The sequence below is a fragment of the Nomascus leucogenys genome, chromosome 3 (genome assembly GCF_006542625.1).
Source record: "Nomascus leucogenys isolate Asia chromosome 3, Asia_NLE_v1, whole genome shotgun sequence".
NCBI classification, from domain to species: domain Eukaryota; kingdom Metazoa; phylum Chordata; class Mammalia; order Primates; family Hylobatidae; genus Nomascus; species Nomascus leucogenys.
The window spans coordinates 153,441,622-153,461,787 of NC_044383.1; the positions used below are offsets into that span (position 1 = coordinate 153,441,622).

Below are 20,166 nucleotides of genomic sequence, written 5' to 3' on the forward strand. Positions count from 1 at the left end.
CACTACAACAAGAAGCGAAAGATCATTGGTATCTACCAGTAGTAGAAAACACATTTCATGCTGACTAGATTAACTGTGTGATGTTTGGACAAATTTGTTATGATAGAGAAAATGACTTCTGTAACCCTATAGATTGTCCAGTGATTTAGTCATTTCAAATAATGAATTCACACTTTGCACTACTGAAACAATTTTCCCTTATTATTTCAAAGCAGTCTAAGTTTAAAGCTGTGTTTTTAAGAAAATAGGGTTTTCTTTGAAATTCACATCATAAGTTAACTGTTAACTCCATAGAGGGCCTTGCATTAATAACGACATAAAAATGTATTGCCATTTAATCGCGTCAGTATGGAATGTAGATTGGTAGTTTTAAAACACCGAAAAAATCTTTCTCAGCAAGCAAATTTCTATCCTCCTTAAAACACTTGTTTAGTACTTTTTAAAAACAGTATAAAGTTAAAATTTTATTAAAGGCAAATTGCCTAAATTCTTTAAGTTGAATTTAATAAAAATCAGGTCAACTAAAAATATACGTATTTTGTTAGTAATAGAATTGTTTTATTTCAATAGGCTTTTGCGGGAACAGGTGGTGTCTGGTTACATGAATAAGTTTTTTCATGGTGACTTCTGAGATTTTGGTGTACTTATCACCCTAAAAGTACATTTTTATATGTGTATTTGTGTGTGAATGTGGTTTTTATATGTATGAATGTATTCACCGATCATAGAGTTGTTTACTAATGTAAGCATTTATTCTTAACCTGGTGTGTTTTTTTCAAGCTTATGATGTCTTTCGATAGCTGTTAATTTAGAGTAATTTTGGAAATTGCTTGCTAGAGCTTTTCAAACACACCAAGAGGCTAATATTTCCTCTGTTGAGTAAAAGTATGAATTGGGTAAGCTTTACGCAGTGATTCCTTGGCAGATGTTCCTAAATTACATGCATCTTTTTGAGAAAGTTTTGCACAGTTGACTGCCAGTCAGCTGGCCATCCTGACCAACCCGAGTCTGCCTGATGATTTCCCATGCTGCTGTTCTAGGGATTTTAGTCTTTCAGTTGAAGAGGAGGCCACCAGACCACATCCCAAAGAAAACCAAGAAACACTTGGAAGGCAAGACACCCAAGGGAAAGGAGAGAGCTGACGGGTCTGGCTATGGCTCCACCCTTCCTCCGGAGAAGCTGCCCTATTTAGTAGAGTTAAGCCCAGGTGAGAAAGCTGGTCACACCAGCACACATTATTAATGTGCATTTTTAGCTTCAAATCTTTGTAGTTTCTAATATATCTTCAAGTAGTCTTCAGTTGGCTGACTTAACATTTTTAGCCATTTATTTTTTTAAAAGTAACTCTCATAACATTTATTTCTTTAAAAACTTAAGGTTATAAAATACGTATGTTTACATAAAAATGGTTCACATGGACAAAAATGAGTATTAAGAAACAAAATTTAGTGTATAGACAGTTTTAAATTATTTTAATACCTTAAATTTTTTTTTCCAAGATAACTTTAGTAAAATAATTAATCTACTAAAGATGACAAATTGATATTTACCCCTTCTAGGGCAGATTTCATAAAGGTGTGTGTGTGTGTGTGGCTAACTGTTGTTTCTGATGCATGGACAATGTCTAAAAAGAATATCTTTAAATTTTATATCTAAGAAACCCATCTTAGTAAGAGGAAGGCTATTTGATTTTAAAGTAGCAGACTACATTTGTTTTCACATGAGTCCTCCAAGTGTTTTGTTTGTAGAACTCTAATACACTAAAGCTGTTGTTTCAGGTTAGCCATTGAGTAGAGGAATACGTGGGCATTCTTAAGGAAATGTTTCACACACACATTCCTAGGTAGAGTGTATATTTGCACATATGTATGCTGTGCATGACTGTACATGACATTTATGCAGTTAACATTACTTCATTTCTTGTTTCATTATTAAATGCTATTATGTGACCTGCATTATACAGTACTGTGAAGATCAGAGTGTTGCACCCCCATCCCAAGCTACATTGAAAGAAAGCCCAAGTAGTAATCACAGAACAAATTAGCAGAAAATTGATCCAGTTATGTGTATGATATATGGCTCCGTGAACGTGAATTATACATTTTTTCTTCTTTGATTTTTGAGAGTTTATTTTTATTTACAAGGTTTGTTTAGTTTCATACAGCTAGGTTATTGTAATTAACTAATGATTACATACGATATTTGTTGTCCAGCAGTCTCATGGTACAGTAGGTTATATAAATAACAGGAAGTGATGGTATCATTTTGATGCCACAGTTAGTGGCAGTGTGGCTTTAGGTAGTAGCTTTTATACCTAATTATGCTTCAGGACTTCAAAAAAATTAATTGATTAGCTATTTGTGAGGAATAGATTGGTGTTGCTAACCTCAGTTCTCTGGGTGGAAAGTTTATTTGAAGTTTTATTATCTCACTGTAGTTTGGAAACACATCCCAGTATTGTTGTGTGTCTATAATGTGTGTGAGAGCATTGATGTTTGGTTATCTGAGGTAATGAATGGCAACTGTGAAGCAGCCATTAGTTTTTGAACTTAAAATTTTTTAGGCTCTTCTTTGGGTATCGGGTCTGCCCTTTAAAATCTTATATTAAATTCTAGAAACTAATGATTGTTTTCTCCAAATCCAAATTTTTGAGGATTTAAGAGTGTTAAGTCCTTAGAAAAATTGATAAATAGCAGCTGACAGAATAATTTTCAGATGAGTAATGGACAGTTTATTTTGGTAGATAGCAGAGACAGTATGAGAATTCATTCATTCACGCATGTATTTGATAAATATTGATTGAATACTTGTTGTGTGTCATACCGTGTTCTGGGCCTTGGAGGTAGAGCACCAAAACAGATTAAACCGCTTCACCTTGGGAATTTCTCTTCTAGTGAGAATTGTTATTTCGACTGCTTCTTTCATACTTACAGTCTCTCAGGTAATCAAATATATAGAATTTTTTTTGTAGGTGTGGAGTAGATCACAGTTCTGTACTACTTTTCACCAAATATTGGCAACAGCATTTGTTACGTGGTTATTAATACACTGCATTCTTCATGGCACTATGCTGCCTTCAGTCAGCATTCATTGACCCTTCTACTTTAGGCAAAACAATGGATACAAAAGGATTAAGTTCCTTCCTGCCTTCAGGTAATTTACACAGCGGGAGGGAATCACAGTGCCTTGTGACAAGTGACTCTGCCTCTAGTCCTGACTTCTCCTGAGCCCTGTGCCTGTGGGATAGCTTAACTTTTTCCACAAATGTCTGAAGTTCAGGTCTGATACCGCTATTTTAACGGTGACCTAAGGGTTGGTGGCAGGCCTGAATGCAAGGCCAGGGTCTTCCTGCACCAAAGCCATGTTCTTTCACTAAGTCATAATGTTGTTTTAGGTTTTCATTATTATTCATTGCTCACAGTCAGCATGCTGAATGAAATTGATCTATTTTCCATTTATGAGAAAATAATATTCATGCATAATGATTTGTTATGAATGGATAAGTACTGTATTTCCCCTGGGCACATTGTCAGCCAAGCATTATATCTTCAATGCTGAGGTTCTGCTGGGTGTGGTTAGGAGTTTTTTGAGATGTGGTCATGAGCTCAGCATTGTCTTTTGGAGAAATGGGGAGAAATACGTTATTTCGTTCTTTGCTTTGGATTTGAATGTGTTCTTTAAACAGAAGAAATCAGCCCAGAGGGGTGGTAGCCCTCTATATGATTAACTCACTGTTGCTGTCCTGCTGCTTGGTGACTCACCTGTTGTCCTGTGGTTTCCCTTAACAGTCTGCACTGGTTTCTAAAACACTGACTGGGGCACTAGTATAGTCTTGTCCTCACAAAAGCTGATGGGTGAAGTGTACCTTTTCTTCCTTTGAAACGTGTCTCACTGAAGTTCACCCTCTGCGTCTCTTCTCCTCCTTCCCTATTCCCCGTGTTCTGCATGGTCTCTGTCCTGCTGATGCTGCCTTCACCTGGGTCCTGGCATGTGTCTTAACCCCAGGGAGAAGGAATCACTTTGCCTACTACAACTATCACACTTATGAAGGTAATGCTATGCTTACTACTACTTTTGTAACTAAAGCACTAATAGAACCTCATGGGCAGAATAGTGTTGAATGACCAAATGTCTTATGTATCAGTTTTTTAGTTGATATAAATAACCTATTTTAAGAAATTTAATGTACTGTCATTTTATTTGTACCTAGTAAGTGTTCCATATCTAGAACTCATTTCATTTACTGGGAGCTTATTTTGTGTCTTTATTTTCCCAGGTTCACCCTGGGAAGGAACTGAAGGCAAAAGCAGCAATGGCTGTGGAGGGATGCTGGGGAGTAAAGACAGAATGCCATTTCAAAGCACTCCTTGGGCGGTGCTTAGCCAGTCTGCCTCCCTTCATCTGTAGAATAGGAAAACTTTCTGGTAGCAGTGCTGTTACTGTTTGTTGTGGGGTTACTTAGATATGTCTCTGCTCTTCAAGGTGCTCCAGATTTATTGTCATTATCTACGGGGAAGAAAGAGACTCAGGCACTTTGGCCAGAAATCGACTATTTGTAGAATACTTGTTGAGGAAGGGGAGAAAATTTGAGATTTTTGTTTTTGGCAACAGTTTTATATGTTACTCCCTGTGAGATAACTGTCCTTGTAATGAGGAGAGGGAATGGACTACTGCACTCTCTCTTTCCTCCCCAGCTCAAACCAAACATCCCTTTATCCACTAAATCCTGTGGCCACCATTTAGGTTCTTCAAAATCTGTAACAGCTTTAACTATGGTTTCCTATTATTACTGTGAAGTAATAAGAGAGCCTGGGAAGGATGTCTATCTCTCTAATCTATCTGTTGACAGATTTCTATTACCATGGTGAGGTGAGGAGAAGGGAGAGACTGAGAAAGCAGCTTCTATCTCTCCCTTTCTCTATTTTGAAATCTGTTGATGTAGAAAGGTGTGTGATAGCTCTTTATTGTATCACAAGAGACCTTTCAGAAGCATTCAGAATTCGGAAGAACATGAATGTGAATTTTTCTTTCATCTCTAAACACATTTTTCATGTTCTGTTTTTAACTTTGCTTTGAAATGTTCTTGTTTCACACATGATTACTTATTTACTGCTTTTGCTTTCTTTATAATTTATTTGTGTCATTTCTCTGTGACTATATTGCATTCGGTTTTCTTTATTTTTATAAGTATTCACTGCTGACACATCAAGTCTTTATTGATTGCTAACTATAGACCATATGTGGAGTGATCAGTGCCAGCGTAAAAAGATTTTTTTTTTAAACCTAGCCACCAGGGAGCTCAGAGATGAGGGAGATAAGTAGATGGAAATCATCATATGGTATGGTTAGTGGTACAGTTAATGTAACAGATGGGGTGCTCTGGGAGTAGATAAGGGGGACACATTTCTTAACTAGGGGAGTTCATTAGAACTGCCTTTGGTGGTTAAAACACACAAAATAGTAAACATTACTGGAGGATTTAGACTCAGCAGGTCTGGAAGGAAGCTACCTATGTCCAGGAAAAGCCCCAGATGATTTTGATGTCTTGTTCGGATCAGAACTTTAGAACAGTTAGAGTTGAAAATAAATGTTTCAATACGATGTGAAGCAGCACAGATGATGAATCAATTTTTTAATGGGTATTAGGCATTAGTGTCTATCAGGTACTTCAGTCTCATCTTACCTTCACTCGATGTCACAGATTTCTGAAATATTTCAGAAATAGAAAATTTTGTCATTAGAATGTAACTTTGTATACCCTAAAATTAGCATCAATTCTAACAGGACTTGGATTTTTATGGTGTCTTTTGTCTGTGAGAGTTTAGCAGTACCACTGCTGAGAGATTTTAGCAGTCACAAACTCTGTGCATGCTCATACTCCAAACTGTTTAACCTGTGAAACTCTCAAAGCTTACATTCGTAATTGCAGTGACTAGAGGTTTTAACAGGTAATGGAATCAGCGGGTTTGAAAGTTAAAGGCACTCATAAAGCAGATCAGGGAGACTCTTACTGGTTTGGCCTTTTCCTAAGCTTTGGTGGGTGGTGTGCTTGCCACACTAGACTGACTGCCATGGCTGTGGTGCAGGCGCTGAGCTCTGCAGTGACATCATCACTCATGCGTTCTAGAAGGCACATTTTCTCATATGTCAACTCTGAAATCAGAATACCTCATTTTAAGTTAAGGTAATGAAGTGACATTGTCCTCATCCGGGATACAGTCGGTGAAGAGTGGGAAAACATGTCTAGGTGTATTGGGACTAGAGGGCTTTGGCAGAGCAGCTTCCTCCTCCTCCTCACCCATTCCGTCATGGAAACACATGCTCATATCAATTAAACATTCCAACAGTTCATAAAGGTATAAAATGACAAAAAAAAAAAAAAGCCAAAAAACCCAGTCTTCCTTTTACGCCAGTTCTACTCCAGGGAGCTAACCACTTTTAACAGTAATTCTTAATCAGTAATGGACAGCAGAATTACTTGGGGAGATTTTTCAGAGGACACATGCTTAGGTCTTATCACCAAGGATTTTGATCCAGGAGGTCTGGGGAGAGCTACGAGAATTGTACATTTAAAAACCTCCATCAGTGATTTAGCTGTGCCCTCAACCTGTATTGTGTTGTGTGCCATAAGGGCAGCAAGAATACTCCAGGAAAGATCTGGTCCGAAGGGAAGGCCTGTGTGTCTTTGAGCTTCATTTTGCTACCACAGTTGCTCCTCAGAATCATTAACAAAAATCCAGGGCAGTGTGGTAGAGAAGACTTTTTTTAATGTAATAAGAATGTGGTGGAATTAATGCTAGTGCTAGCACTTCGTATTAATCAGAAACTGATATGTTTATTTCTTATTTTGAATTTTCTGTATCCAGTTTGTTAAATTGTATTACGTAAGTTTGGAGAATTCTTTGAAAAGAAATCCTGAGAAGTGAGAACTGTAGTACCTGATATAACTTTTTGTTTGTTTGAAATAACATGACAGTAATATTAGACTTTGCAAATAGAGCTGTCTTCCTTCTCTTCTCACAGATGGTTCTGACTCTAGAGATAAGCCAAAGCTTTACCGCCTTCAGTTAAGTGTTACTGAAGTTGGGACAGAAAAGTTGGATGACAACTCTATCCAGGTACGTAGTCTGAGCTTCCTGCTGCAACTCTGACATTCCAGGAGGCATAACATATTGTACAGAGCCTGCCACATGGTAATGAAAGAAGGAATTATAATTACAGACTTTGTATTTAAATATAAATAATTTATCTACTCTGGGTCACTTTTCTCTGCTTTAGTATGAAAAGAACAGAATGTGAGTTTATGTTCAAGCTGCATCTCTAGAAATTTGGGCTGGTGATGACATTGCTCTGAAACTGCTTCCTTTTCTCTAAAAGATGGTGATGATAATTTTATAGGTCTATTTCAGGATTATAGGATATAACCTATGAAAAACTGCTTATCACTGGGTCTGACACACATAGCAGTAGGTATTCGGTAAATTCTAATTAAATTTAGCTTAATATGGTTCTTAAGTACTTAAAACAGAGCTTAACACATGATTGGAATAAATGAAGTCAGAATTTGTCACTTCTTTGAAGTTGAATTCAGGCAGATCACCCTTGCTCTGTACTTATTCCTCAATTTGTAAGATGATGGGTTCAGATTGTTAATGTCATCTTCAATTCTACCATTTCTTCTTTCTTAGCACAACACTAAAAATAATAATAGATAGGAATCTTTAATGCTAATGATCTGTTTAGATTTGTCCGTTAACCATCTAACAAATATTGGTTAAGATGACTATATGCTTTTTTTTTTTTTTTTGGAGACAGTCTTGCTCTGTCAGCAGGCTGGAGTGCTGTGGCACGATCTCGGCTCACTGTAACCTCCAACTCCCTGGTTCAAGCGATTCTTCTGGCTCAGCCTCCTGAGTAACCGGGGTTACAGGCACGCGCCACCACGCCTGCTAATTTTTGTATTTTTAGTAGAGATGGAGTTCACCATGTTGGCCAGGATAGTCTCGATCTCCTGACGTCATGATCCGCCCATCTCGGCCCCCCAAAGTGCTGGGATTACAGGCCTGAGCCACCCCGCCTGGCTGACTGTATGCTTTTTAATGCAGAGTTACAGTATGCCTTAAGTCACTGGATACTAAAAATAAAAGGTCTGATTGGTTTGACTTTTTTTTGACAGTTTATTTTTAAACTATTGAGGGAAATCCACTTTAAAAGGCACTAAAAATCCAGAGCATATTAGGTTATATTTGTCATAAAAGGGGTACTCACAGTTTTAACATTCTGTGTTTAAATGCTGTGAACTTCATGATAGGAGTTTCTTTGGTTTCCTTCTGTTTCCAGTTGTTTGGCCCAGGAATTCAGCCCCATCACTGTGACCTCACCAACATGGATGGAGTGGTCACTGTGACGCCCAGAAGTATGGACGCAGAAACCTACGTGGAAGGCCAGCGCATCTCGGAAACCACCATGCTGCAGAGTGGCATGAAAGTGCAGTTTGGGGCGTCCCATGTATTTAAGTTTGTGGACCCCAGTCAGGATCATGCTCTTGCAAAAAGATCTGTGGATGGAGGCCTGATGGTTAAGGGCCCAAAACATAAACCTGGGTAAGTAGATTAACCTTAAGATTTAAAATGTTTTGATTATACTTAAAGTAATTCAGATTATTCATACATAACTTGGCTTTTTATTTTTGTTTCAATTTTTTAAAAAATATCAAAGTGAAGTTTGTGATTTTGGTTCCTATTTTTTTTTTTTTTAATTATTATACTTTAGGTTTTAGGGTACATGTGCACAATGTGCAGGTTTGTTACATATGTATCCATGTGCCATGTTGGTTTGCTGCACCCATTAACTTGTCATTTAGCATTAGGTATATCTCCTAATGCTGTCCCTCCCCCCTCCGCCCACCCCACAACAGTCCCCAGAGTGTGATGTTCCCCTTCCTGTGTCCATGAGTTCTCATTGTTCAGTTCCCACCTATGAGTGAGAACATGCGGTGTTTGGTTTTTTGTCCTTGCGATAGTTTACTGAGAATGATGGTTTCCAGTTTCATCCATGTCCCTACAAAGGACATGAACTCATCATTTTTTGTGGCTGCATAGTATTCCATGGTGTATATGTGCCACATTTTCTTAATCCTGTCTATCGTTGTTGGACATTTGGGTTGGTTCCAAGTCTTTGCTATTGTGAATAGTGCCGCAATAAACATACGTGTGTATGTGTCTTTATAGCAGCATGATTTATAGTCCTTTGGGTATATACCCAGTAATGGGATGGCTGGGTCAAATGGTATTTCTAGTTCTAGATCCCTGAGGAATCGCCACACTGACTTTCACAATGGTTGAACTAGTTTACAGTCCCACCAACAGTGTAAAAGTGTTCCTGTTTCTCCACATCCTCTCTAGCACCTGTTGTTTCCTGACTTTTTAATAATGGCCATTCTAACTGGTGTGAGATGGTATCTCACTGTGGTTTTGATTTGCATTTCTCTGATGGCCAGTGATGATGAGCATTTCTTCATGTGTTTTTTGGCTGCATAAATGTCTTCTTTTGAGAAGTGTCTGTTCATGCCCTTCGCCCACTTTTTGATGGGGTTGTTTTTTTCTTGTAAATTTGTTTGAGTTCATTGTAGATTCTGGATATTAGCCCTTTGTCAGATGAGTAGGTTGCGAAGATTTTCTCCCATTTTGTAGGTTGCCTATTCACTCTGATGGTAGTTTCTTTTGCTATGCAGAAGCTCTTTAGTTTAATGAGATCCCATTTGTCAATTTTGGCTTTTGTTGCCATTGCTTTTGGTGTTTTAGACATGAAGTCCTTGCCCATGCGTATGTCCTGAATGGTATTGCCTATGTTTTCTTGTAGGGTTTTAATGGTTTTAGGTCTAATATGTAAGTCTTTAATCCATCTTGAATTAATTTTTGTATAAGGTATAAGGAAGGGATCCAGTTTCAGCTTTCTACATATGGCTAGCCAGTTTTCCCAGCACCATTTATTAAATAGGGAATCCTTTCCCCATTGCTTGTTTTTGTCAGGTTTATCAAAGATCAGATAGTTGTAGATATGCGGCATTATTTCTGAGGGCTCTGGTCTGTTCTATGTCTCTGTTGTGGTACCAGTACCATGCTGTTTTGGTTACTGTAGCCTTGTAGTATAGTTTGAAGTCAGGTAGCGTGATGGCTCCAGCTTTGTTCTTTTGACTTAGGATTGACTTGGCGATGCGGGCTCTTTTTTGGTTCCATATGAATTTTAAAGTAGTTTTTTCCAATTCTGTGGAGAAAGTCATTGGTAGCTGGATGGGGATGGCATTGAGTCTATAAATTACCTTGGGCAGTATGGCCATTTTCACGACATTGATTCTTCCAACCCATGAGCATGGAATGTTCTTCCATTTGTTTGTATCCTCTTTTATTTCATTGAGCAGTGGTTTGTAGTTCTCCTTGAAGAGGTCCTTCACATCCCTTGTAAGTTGGATTCCTAGGTATTTTATTCTCTTTGAAGCAATTGTGAATGGGAGTTCACTCATGATTTGGCTGTCTGATTGGTGTACAAGAATGCTTGTGATTTTTGTACATTGATTTTGTATCCTGAGACTTTGCTGAAGTTGCTAATCAGCTTAAGGAGATTTTGGGCTGAGACAATGGGGTTTTCTAGATATACTATCATGTCATCTGCAAACAGGGACAATTTGACTTCCTCTTTTCCTAATTGAATACCCTTTATTTCCTTCTCCTGCCTGATTGCCCTGGCCAGAACTTCCAGCACTGTGTTGAATAGGAGTGGTGAGAGAGGGCATCCCTGTCTTGTGCCAGTTTTCAAAGGGAATGCTTCCAGTTTTTGCTCATTCAGTATGATATTGGCTGTGGGTTTGTCATAGATAGCTCTTATTATTTTGAGATACGTCCCATCAATACCTAATTTATTGAGAGTTTTTAGCATGAAGGGTTGTTGAATTTTAACTTGGGTTGATTTTAGAGGAAAGAAGAAAGGTCTTGACTTTGTCTTAAAATTGGAAGTTCTCACTGGTTTTAAATTGTTTGTATTTAAACTTTGTTTTTTTAGCCAATATACTAAAACAGTACCTTTTGTGAAAAAAACATGGTGTTCCTTGTAATTATTCAGTGTAACTAAGATTACAAAATTTTTTGAAGTATTTCTTTTCTGATAATGAAACACAAAATATTCAGAATATTTTAGCTCCACCTAGTGCTTCTCTGAAGACTTGCATTGTGGGCTTAGTAAGGGAAAACAGCCTTTCTTAATGACAAGTAAAATTTTTGGAGGTAGGGAATATGACTTCTCCTTTGTTTTTACTTTTTAAAACATTCTGTTAAGCCACTTCATTATCTATTTTTCAGTCATGCTGCTTAAAACAATTGAAAACTCCCCTGGAGCATAGGCTTTCTTCCTGAAGCCCAAACATAAACCCGCGTGGTCTTCCGTGCTTGGCCTTTCCCGTTGTTTTGTTCCACAGCATGCCTTTGATTAGCCACCCAGACCTTACACATTGGGCCACATATGACTATTTAGAATTAATGTCTTTCTCCAAGATGAATACTTGGTGGGTTATCACATATATTTATTTATTTGTAAAGTTCACAACTGTTTAAGATCCATCCCCCGCTGTTCACCTCACCTTGCGCTCCAAGTGTCAGCAAATGACCGTACCTGTGACATCCAAGGAGATCAGCATGTGCTTTTCCTCCCTGCTTCCCAAGAAAATCCATTTCTTTCTAACACTTTCATCTTTAAACTAGTGTGTACTTAAACCCATCCTTCCATTCTTCACTGCTTTTAACTGTTTCTTTCTGAAGGTGATGTTTTTCATTGATCAGCCGTGTCCCTTTTTCCTGTCCCTTGTCATTAGCTTTACACGGGCTCTTTCCTTCAGTAGCGAGTCATGATTTCATGCTTAGACGTTCATTTCAATCATCAGCTTTTCTTCAGCCCTGTTTCTTCCCTTCAGCATAAAAAATCTTGGTCTGGTATATCCTGACTCCCTGTTTATTTTTTAGGCTCACTGAGGTTTCTCCAAAGAGACTATGTATTGTCTGAAACAGTTTCTTCCGCTGTGTGTTACATGTGGTCTCTCAATAGTACCTACAGTTATTGCCCCTTATATACAAATGCCCTTTATTCTTGAGTTGTAATATATTTCTTGTGACATGTGTTACTCCTAGTGTTACTGTCCATCTCTGTTCTCTGTATAAACACAGTTCTAGGAGCAGCCTGTGTCCCACACCTAGTCTGCCCTTCGGTTTTGCTTGTAATGTTTTTACACGTGGGAGACAATCTCCCACTGTCTTTATGCCATGTGGATCCTGCTTTGGAAGCCTGCACATGTCTCTTCCTACCGTATTTCTGGCCAAACGCAGAGATCATTGAAGAATATGGCTTAGGTTTCAATGAGGAGAATGTGCTGTGAAATTTTGTTGATATGATTAGGTATTTTTCTGGCAAACCTGGTAAAAGCTGCTTGGTGGCTGAACATACCATCCATAAATTAGAAAGGACTCTTGTTTTTTTAGGAACATTAATTTTGCTCTAGTGTCAAAACGATTGTGACAGATTCTGGCTAGATAACTCACATACCCTCCAATGCAGATGTCAGTGTGTGTCTTCAAATCCTACTCATGGTTATAAACAAGTAGCAAAGTTTGATATTGATAGTTTGGGAATTTTAGGGCCTCCTGGTGATACACTGACTCATTAATTGATTTATTAATCTAGTTTACAAATATCAAGTACCCAGGGCATGAGTTACTATTCTCTGAATGCTGAGAGGAGTGACATATGATTGTTACAGTCAAAGGTCATAGTTTGATAATTTCAAAGTCATGTTATAAAGTCATTTTGGTTAGTCTTGTCCACATATCCAGCCTACAGTAAAAATGAGCCATGTTAAAGCTTGAAAGAGGTAGCTTTGGTGGGAAAAGTTAAAGAATTTTGCATGTTAGAAATCTGTTGTTCTAGGATGATAATTGTAAGTGGAATCAAGAAGGCTTTGATTCTACTCACATACTACCCACAAGAGGAAGTTAGGGGTGGACACTGCTGTGTGCAGCTTTGGTAGGTGGCAGAGAAGCTGGCCTGCCATCATTGTTACTCCTGTTGTCAGAGCCGATAGCTGGACTGAATCTCCCACTGAAACTGATGGGAGCCCGCAGGCCATTTCCATGTTTTTGTGAATCTCTTGGTGATAGATTATGAGTATTTAATTTCAGAAAATTGGTGATATATTGCAGAAAGTTGTGTGCAGAAAATTGACATTTAGCCTTTAGTAAAAACTTTTACTCTTTCAAAAGTTACTATTTTAAAGCGTGGTATTATTTTGCATTACAAGATGGTTTTATTTTCTTAGTGGTGAGATAGGGGAGAAATTTGTACCTGCTCTTCTAATCTGAAAAGTTGTTTTCAACTTTTACATTACTTCCTTGTTTCTTTCTATTGGTTGAGTTTAAATAAAAGTTTCACATTACCATGCTGCTTTGAAATTAGACCATATATTAATATTTTTCAAGTATTATAACAGGATATTTCATTCTTTTTAAATTACGTTTTGCAGAAATCCAGGAAATTTAAATACTGATTCATCCTTATTGGTTTCCAGGTGTTTTTAGGGCTTTTTTTGCGGAGGTGGGGAGGGCACTCTCCGATGAGCTGGGACCAGTGAGTTGCATTTGTGCTGAAGAATGTAGTCGGTCCCAGCTTGTTAGACTCTTCAATCTTCATAATGAGATTTTGCTTATGAGTTAATTTTTCAAAGTGACATATTTGATATTTTGAGATATTTGAAGAATCAGTTTAAACTAGCATAATTTTTAATTTGCTTGCTAACATTATCAAAAATGTCCCACTTTTTAATTTGTAGCCTAAATAGTGATACTCATGTGCTTTACAAAAATAATCAGATTGACTTTCAAATAGGAGAGAAGCTCACCCCGTTCCTCATGTGTCACTTTCCCTGTGTCCATAAATAGGGCCACCGGCACTTCAACCTTGTACACCTTATTTATATGCCATTTGCTGCCTGGATAGACTTATATAATGAAATAACCCGGTTTTTTATGTTCCGTTTCTTGTATAGTTAAAAAAAAAATACGATTGGCCCAGGCACGGTGGCTCATGCCTGTAATCTCCAGCACTTTGGGAGGCTGAGGTGGGCGGATCACCTGAGGTCAGGAGTTCGAGACCAGCCTGGCCAACATGGTGAAACCCCATCTCTATAAAAAATACAATAATTAGCCGGGCATCATGGCCCTTGTCTGTAATACCAGTTATTTGGGAGGCTGAGGCAGGAGAATCACTTGAACTCAGGAGGCGGAGGTTGCAGTGAGCCGAAATCTCGCCACTGCACTCCAGCCTGGGCAACAGAGTGAGACTTCATCTCAAAAAAAAAAAAAAAAAAAAAAAAAAGATCCTGGGAATACTGAGTATATACCAGTAAAGAAAGTTCATAAGGTGGTTTTTTAATTCTGTAAATTCGTGTGCTGAAAATAGAGCAATTTCTTAAAAGTCTTTGACATTTGGTATTTTAGTTCTTCCTTGTGTATTAAGAAGAGACTGTGCCTGTCATCAGAATGTTATTAAGTCAGTGTGTTTCTTGTTTTATCCCATCAGAATTGTTCAGGAGACAACTTTTGATTTGGGAGGAGATATTCATAGTGGGACAGCATTACCGACAAGCAAGGTAGGTAATTATGGATTACCTGATAGAAGTGTGCTTGCTATAGGACACCACGGATGAACACAGTGGTCTCCCCTTATTTGTGGGGGATGCGTTCCAACACCACCAGTCAATGCCTGAAACCATAAATAGTACAGAGCCCTATGGATACGATGTTGTTTTCCTGTATATATGTACCTGTGATCACGTTTAATTTATAAAATAAGCACACTAAGACATTAACAACAATAACTGAAGATAAAATGGAACAATATATATTATAACAATATACTCAAATAAGAGGTATGTTAATTTGGTCTCTGTCTCCTCTCTCAAAATATCTTACTGTATTGTACTCACCTGTTTTCGGACTGCAGCTTACCGCAGGTAGCTGAACTGTAGAAAGTGAAACTGCAGATAAGGGGGACTCCTGTAAACTGGTAATAGGTGCACTTATAAAACATCTTTGTAAAAACAGACTTCACAGTGGCCCCAAATGTGGGTTGTCCTAATCTGCTGTGTTGTTAGTGATACATAAAAGAAAGTTACCAGACCTTTCTTTTCTCTAAGGCCAGGATGAAGCAGAGCCTCCATGTTTGCTAGGCTTTCTCCTGTGTAGTTAGCCTTGCTCAGTCAGAGTACCCTTAATACACTCCTGCTTTTATTAACCCCTCAATTTAGGTGCTAAATCCTATTCATCAGTTAACCTCAGACACTTTGCTTCCATAATGATCCCTTATCTTTGGAATAATCAGTTCATTTCCTTTCTCATTTTCATTCTCTATTGCTGGATAACAAACCACTCCAAAACTTAGTGGCTAAACAGCAGCCATTTTATTTGTTTACCATTGTGCAATCTGGTTTGAGCTCACCTGGGCAGTTTGTTTGCTGGTCTTGCTGGTGGTGACTGGTGTGACCACCTTCACCTAGGAGATCAGTTGGTGGCCAGTGGCCGGAGTGCAGGGCCCACTGACCTTCTCTGTGCTATCTCACGTCCTCTCCATGGGACCCTTTGCCCCATTGGGACAGCCAGAAGTCGTAGTGTTGTGGGACCTCACAAGAACCATGGAGCCTCCAGGCCTTCTTGAATGCTAGGCCCAGAACTGACACAACCCGGTTTCCTCCACCTTTCATTGGTTAAAGCAAATACAGGCCCAGTCCAGATTCAGGAGGAAGGCACTACTCAAGGTGTGATTTATTGAATACCATGGTGCCACAAACTCCTATGATCCTGGAATGTTCTCATCAGCATCAAAACACGTTACAGTGTCTTCTCTTTAGAAAACTCTTTGTACCCCTCCAGTTTTGACCCCATTTTTCTACTCCTGTTTGCTACACAGCTTCTTGGAAAAAAAAAATCATCTATGCTTGCTCCCTCTACTTCCAAACTCCATGTTCTTTCCTCTGCTCCTGTTCATTCTTGCCCCTCCCTCCACAGGGACTGTCTGTCAGAGGGACTAAGGACTGATGACCTCCCAGGTCCCAAATCTGGCACGCATTTTGTCCTGTCTTACTTGTTGCAGGAGTTTTTAGCCAGGCCACAACTGCGTACTTGATACACTTTCTTCTTTTGGCTTCTAGGGTATATCACCCTCCTATAAACCACCTAGTAGTGGTTTCTCCTTGGTTTGATTTGTCGGTACCTCTTCCTCTTATGTTTCACTCCTAAAGTTTGGAGGGCCAAGGTTTCAGATGTAGGGCACCAATCTCTTCTCTTCCTGCATCTTTCCTAGGTGAGCTTACCCTGTTGCCTGAGTTTAAATACCATCTGATGTTAATTATCCACTAATGTGTACCTTTGGTTCTGACCTCTCTGGATGCATATCTCTCTCTTTTTTTTTTCTTCCTGAGACAGAGTCTGCTCTGTCTCCCAGGTTGGAGTGCAGTGGCATGATCTTGGCTCACTGCAACCACTGCCTCCCAGGTTCAAGTGATTCTCCTGCCTCTGCCTCCTGCGTACCGGAGATTACAGGCACCTGCCACCATGCCTGGCTAATTTTTGTATTTTTTAGTAGAGATGGTGTTTCTCCATGTTGCCCAGGCTGGTCTTGAACTCCTGAGCTCAGGCAGTCTCCCTGCCTCGGCTTCCCAAAATGCTAGGATTACAGGCATAAGCCACCGCACCCAGCCCCGATTCATATCTCTAAAGGTTTACTTAACATATCCACTTGCATATCCTGTACATATTTCAAATTAAACCTAGCTAAAAGAAGACTAGATTTTCTTTCTTAACAAACTTTCCCTGATCCTTCCCCACCTGATGTAGACAACACTACCATCTGCGTGCGTTGCTCCAACAGAAACCTCTTCCCCGTTCCCAGTTGGTCCCTTCCTTCTCTCAGCCTCTGCTTGCAGGGGTTCGTTCCTCTGCCTCTCTGGCTTAGGCTGCAGCCATCACATAGCGGGAGGACCACACGGCCCCAAGAGCAGCCTCTTCCATTCCACCCAGCGCATCATTCTCCTCACATTTAAAAAATGTAAATTAGATTCTAGTTACTGTTCTGCTTTCGAAGGCCCTGCTGGCTTCTCAACCCGTGTATCAGTCTTCACCCTGACTTGCTCAGCCCCTTATGCCCTGAGCCTGCTTCTCTCTCAGTGTGTCTCTGCTGCTCACTCAGGCCGCACAAGGCTTCCATTCTGTGCCCGTGCCTGCCTCTTTCCTCCCATTGGAAGGCCTTTCTTGTGCTCGTGTTTGTGCTGTTGTCCTTGCTTTTCACACTCTGGCCCCTTCTTGTCTCAGACCTCGGCTTAAAGCCACATTCCTGAAGAGGTTGTCTCTGAGCATCCTGTCACTGTCACAGCACCTGATGTAAGTTATTTATGCAGTCTTTATTACCATCCGATACTTGGTCTGTTTGTTGACCAGCTGTAGAATGTGAACTCTGCAAGTGGGGCTCCTGATTCATATGTCGTTGCTGTATTTCTGTTGCACTTTTCTTAAAAAATGCCTGCTGTGTAGAAGACTCTTGGGAACCATCTCATGAATAATTGAATGAGCCGAAGAGAACTGTCTTTATAAAAATTTTCGTTTCTTAAAAAAATGTGTAGTCCACAAAGAAGACTTGGTAAATAGAGGAAAAAAGTAAAAATGAAAATCCTTCATCCACAATTTATAGTTGACCTTTGATAGTAATGTTGTGAGGGGTCCTTTTCTGAGCTCTGGTATGTGTCTATATGTTATGTATGCATTTTAACACGATTAGATATATTTGTCTCCACACACACCTTTCTTGCTTTCTTCAGCTGTTACTCTGTGAGCATTTTTTAGTACTTAAAAGTCACTTAAAAACAAATGAAAACCATTCTGTATGTAAGCATATAAACATACTCTAATTTCTTTATCTATTGCCCTATTACTAGTCATTTATAACAAATTTTTAATAGTGTAAATAGTATTGCCATCCATTGACCAGCAATTGTTTTTCTATAACTCTGTCTTATGGGCCGGATGTGGTGGCTCACACCTGTAATCCCAACACTTTAGGAGGCCGAGGCAGGCGGTTCGTGAAGTCAGGAGATCAAGACCATCCTGGCTAACATGGTGAAACCCCGTCTCTACTAAAAATACAAAAAATTAGCCGGGCGTGGTGGCAGGTGCCTATAGTCCTAGCTACTCAGGAGGCTGAGGCAGGAGAATGGCGTGAACCTGGGAGGCGGAGCGTGCAGTGAGCTGAGATCCTGCCACTGCGCTTCAGCCTGGGTGACAGAGCGAGACTCCGTCTCAAAAAAAAAAAAAAAACCTCTTATGGAAGGATTCATTGTGTGTCTATATAAACATATTTACAAGCGCAATTGTCACTCTGTACTGATGAACATTTTAAATGATGTAATAAAGCATTGGTTTAATGAAGTATGATGAATAGACAACAAAATGTTATACAGGCATTACAAATCTGTAATATAAAATTAAGTAATACTGTAAGATGTTTATAACATCTGAAAAAGTGTTTTTTATCAAGAAGATCGTAAATCCCATTTATGGAAAATATGAAAAGCTGGAAAGATATGTACAGTACAGTAATAATCGCTAGGTGATAAGAGAAACATGATTTTTTATTTACTACTTGTGCTCAGTTTCTATAGTAAGCAGATGTAATAAGAAATTTTACATGAAATTTTTTCTACAGTGAATTTCATTGTATAAAATTTTTTCTTTTCTGGTGATTTTCTTAATGTAGGTAACTCATCCTTTTGTCTGCCTACAAATTCCATACAAATGGCTATAATTGTATACTTTTTAGAAGTATTTAAATATACCCAATTGGGTTACCATATAATATGTGTTTTCCCCAGTGTTGATTAAGGGCAAGAAAGAAGCCAGTTTCCGTACTGAATTCATTAGGTATTGAGCTATAAGGAGTAGGATTTCTAAATCTGTTCCAAGAGATAATAAACTTTAAAAAGACCCTGCCTCTTCATGTTATACATATTTCTTATCTCTTATCCTGATTTTAAAATAACTTGTTGGAATCGAATTACTATTAATGTACTTTTGGAAAAATCTGTACCAGCTTTGCATGCGTGTGTTTTAAAGGCAACTCCCAGCTCTTTGAGAATGAAAGCGGCTGTGCGTCTTCCTATGCTTTAATACCAGTGTGCTTTGGGCACTCCCCGTGGACATAGTGTCCCCAGCATGCTTTGTTATTTCCTGCTCTGTGTTCTTGCCTGCCCTGCTTGGCAGCCCCGTATCAGATCTCTGCTTGCAACACTGAGTGTCAAGCTTGGTTGGTCTGTGTGGGGTTCTAAACGCACTGTGCTTTCTCTCCATGTAGAGCACCACTAGGCTGGACAGTGACAGAGTGTCATCTGCCTCTAGCACAGCTGAGCGGGGAATGGTGAAGCCGATGATCAGAGTAGAGCAGCAGCCAGATTATCGCAGGCAAGAAAGCAGGTAGGAAACACATCATTTTTCAGTGGTGAAAGTACTGAAAGTATTCCTAAAGAAGGGTTGGGATAAAGATTGTTGAATTTATAAAGGTTCAGCTGACATGTTTAGAATGTTAGCAATAATATTTTAAGGGCATTTCCTTTCTGTGTTACTGAATTGAAAGAAATGCTTTACCAATAATTATATCCCTCACTTATATGCCACAGTGTTGTCAAATTGAAATAAGAGGACATTGAATTAAAATGTTGCCATTTAAAATTTGCTACTACTTGTAAAAACATAAAGGGAGTTTTTATAGGATTTTAATATTTGATGATTTTTATATTTAGAAAAATCTGGGCATTTCACCCATTTCTAGAAGAAATCTTCATCTGTTTAAAAATACATGAGGCCAAAAATGATTTTGAAACAGATTTTAAGAATTATAAATGGCCATATTATGTCTTGTGCTCTAATGTGATGTGCCTCCCTGTGGAGATAGATGGAGGATGAATTATTATTTTTTTTTCTGACATTGTTCTTGCCAGTTTTTCTGGGCAGAGAACTGTCTTTTGTTATTTCCTTGTCTTATGATTTTTAACGTGTCACCTTAATCAGAATCCTATTTCCTTGTGA

The 20,166-nt window shown here is 38.9% G+C and overlaps 1 protein-coding gene across 20 annotated transcripts in view; it reads left to right on the plus strand.

Annotated features, from left to right (window-relative positions):
• The window catches only part of AFDN (afadin, adherens junction formation factor), a 147,231-nt gene that overhangs the window by 64,286 nt on the left and 62,779 nt on the right, over positions 1-20,166 (plus strand). For 18 of the 20 annotated variants that reach the window (XR_004029414.1, XR_004029415.1, XR_004029420.1 and 15 more), the window contains exons 8-13: positions 1,041-1,208; positions 4,007-4,051; positions 7,025-7,119; positions 8,342-8,604; positions 14,618-14,687; positions 19,436-19,554. Coding sequence is in view for 8 of the 20 variants with exons in the window: in XM_030809968.1 (XP_030665828.1) it covers positions 1,041-1,208; positions 4,007-4,051; positions 7,025-7,119; positions 8,342-8,604; positions 14,618-14,687; positions 19,436-19,554 (760 nt within the window). In the remaining 12 variants the exon portion in view is untranslated. The remainder of the gene's footprint in view (positions 1-1,040; positions 1,209-4,006; positions 4,052-7,024; positions 7,120-8,341; positions 8,605-14,617; positions 14,688-19,435; positions 19,555-20,166) is intronic. The other 2 variants (XM_030809974.1, XM_030809976.1) reach the window with 1 other exon arrangement.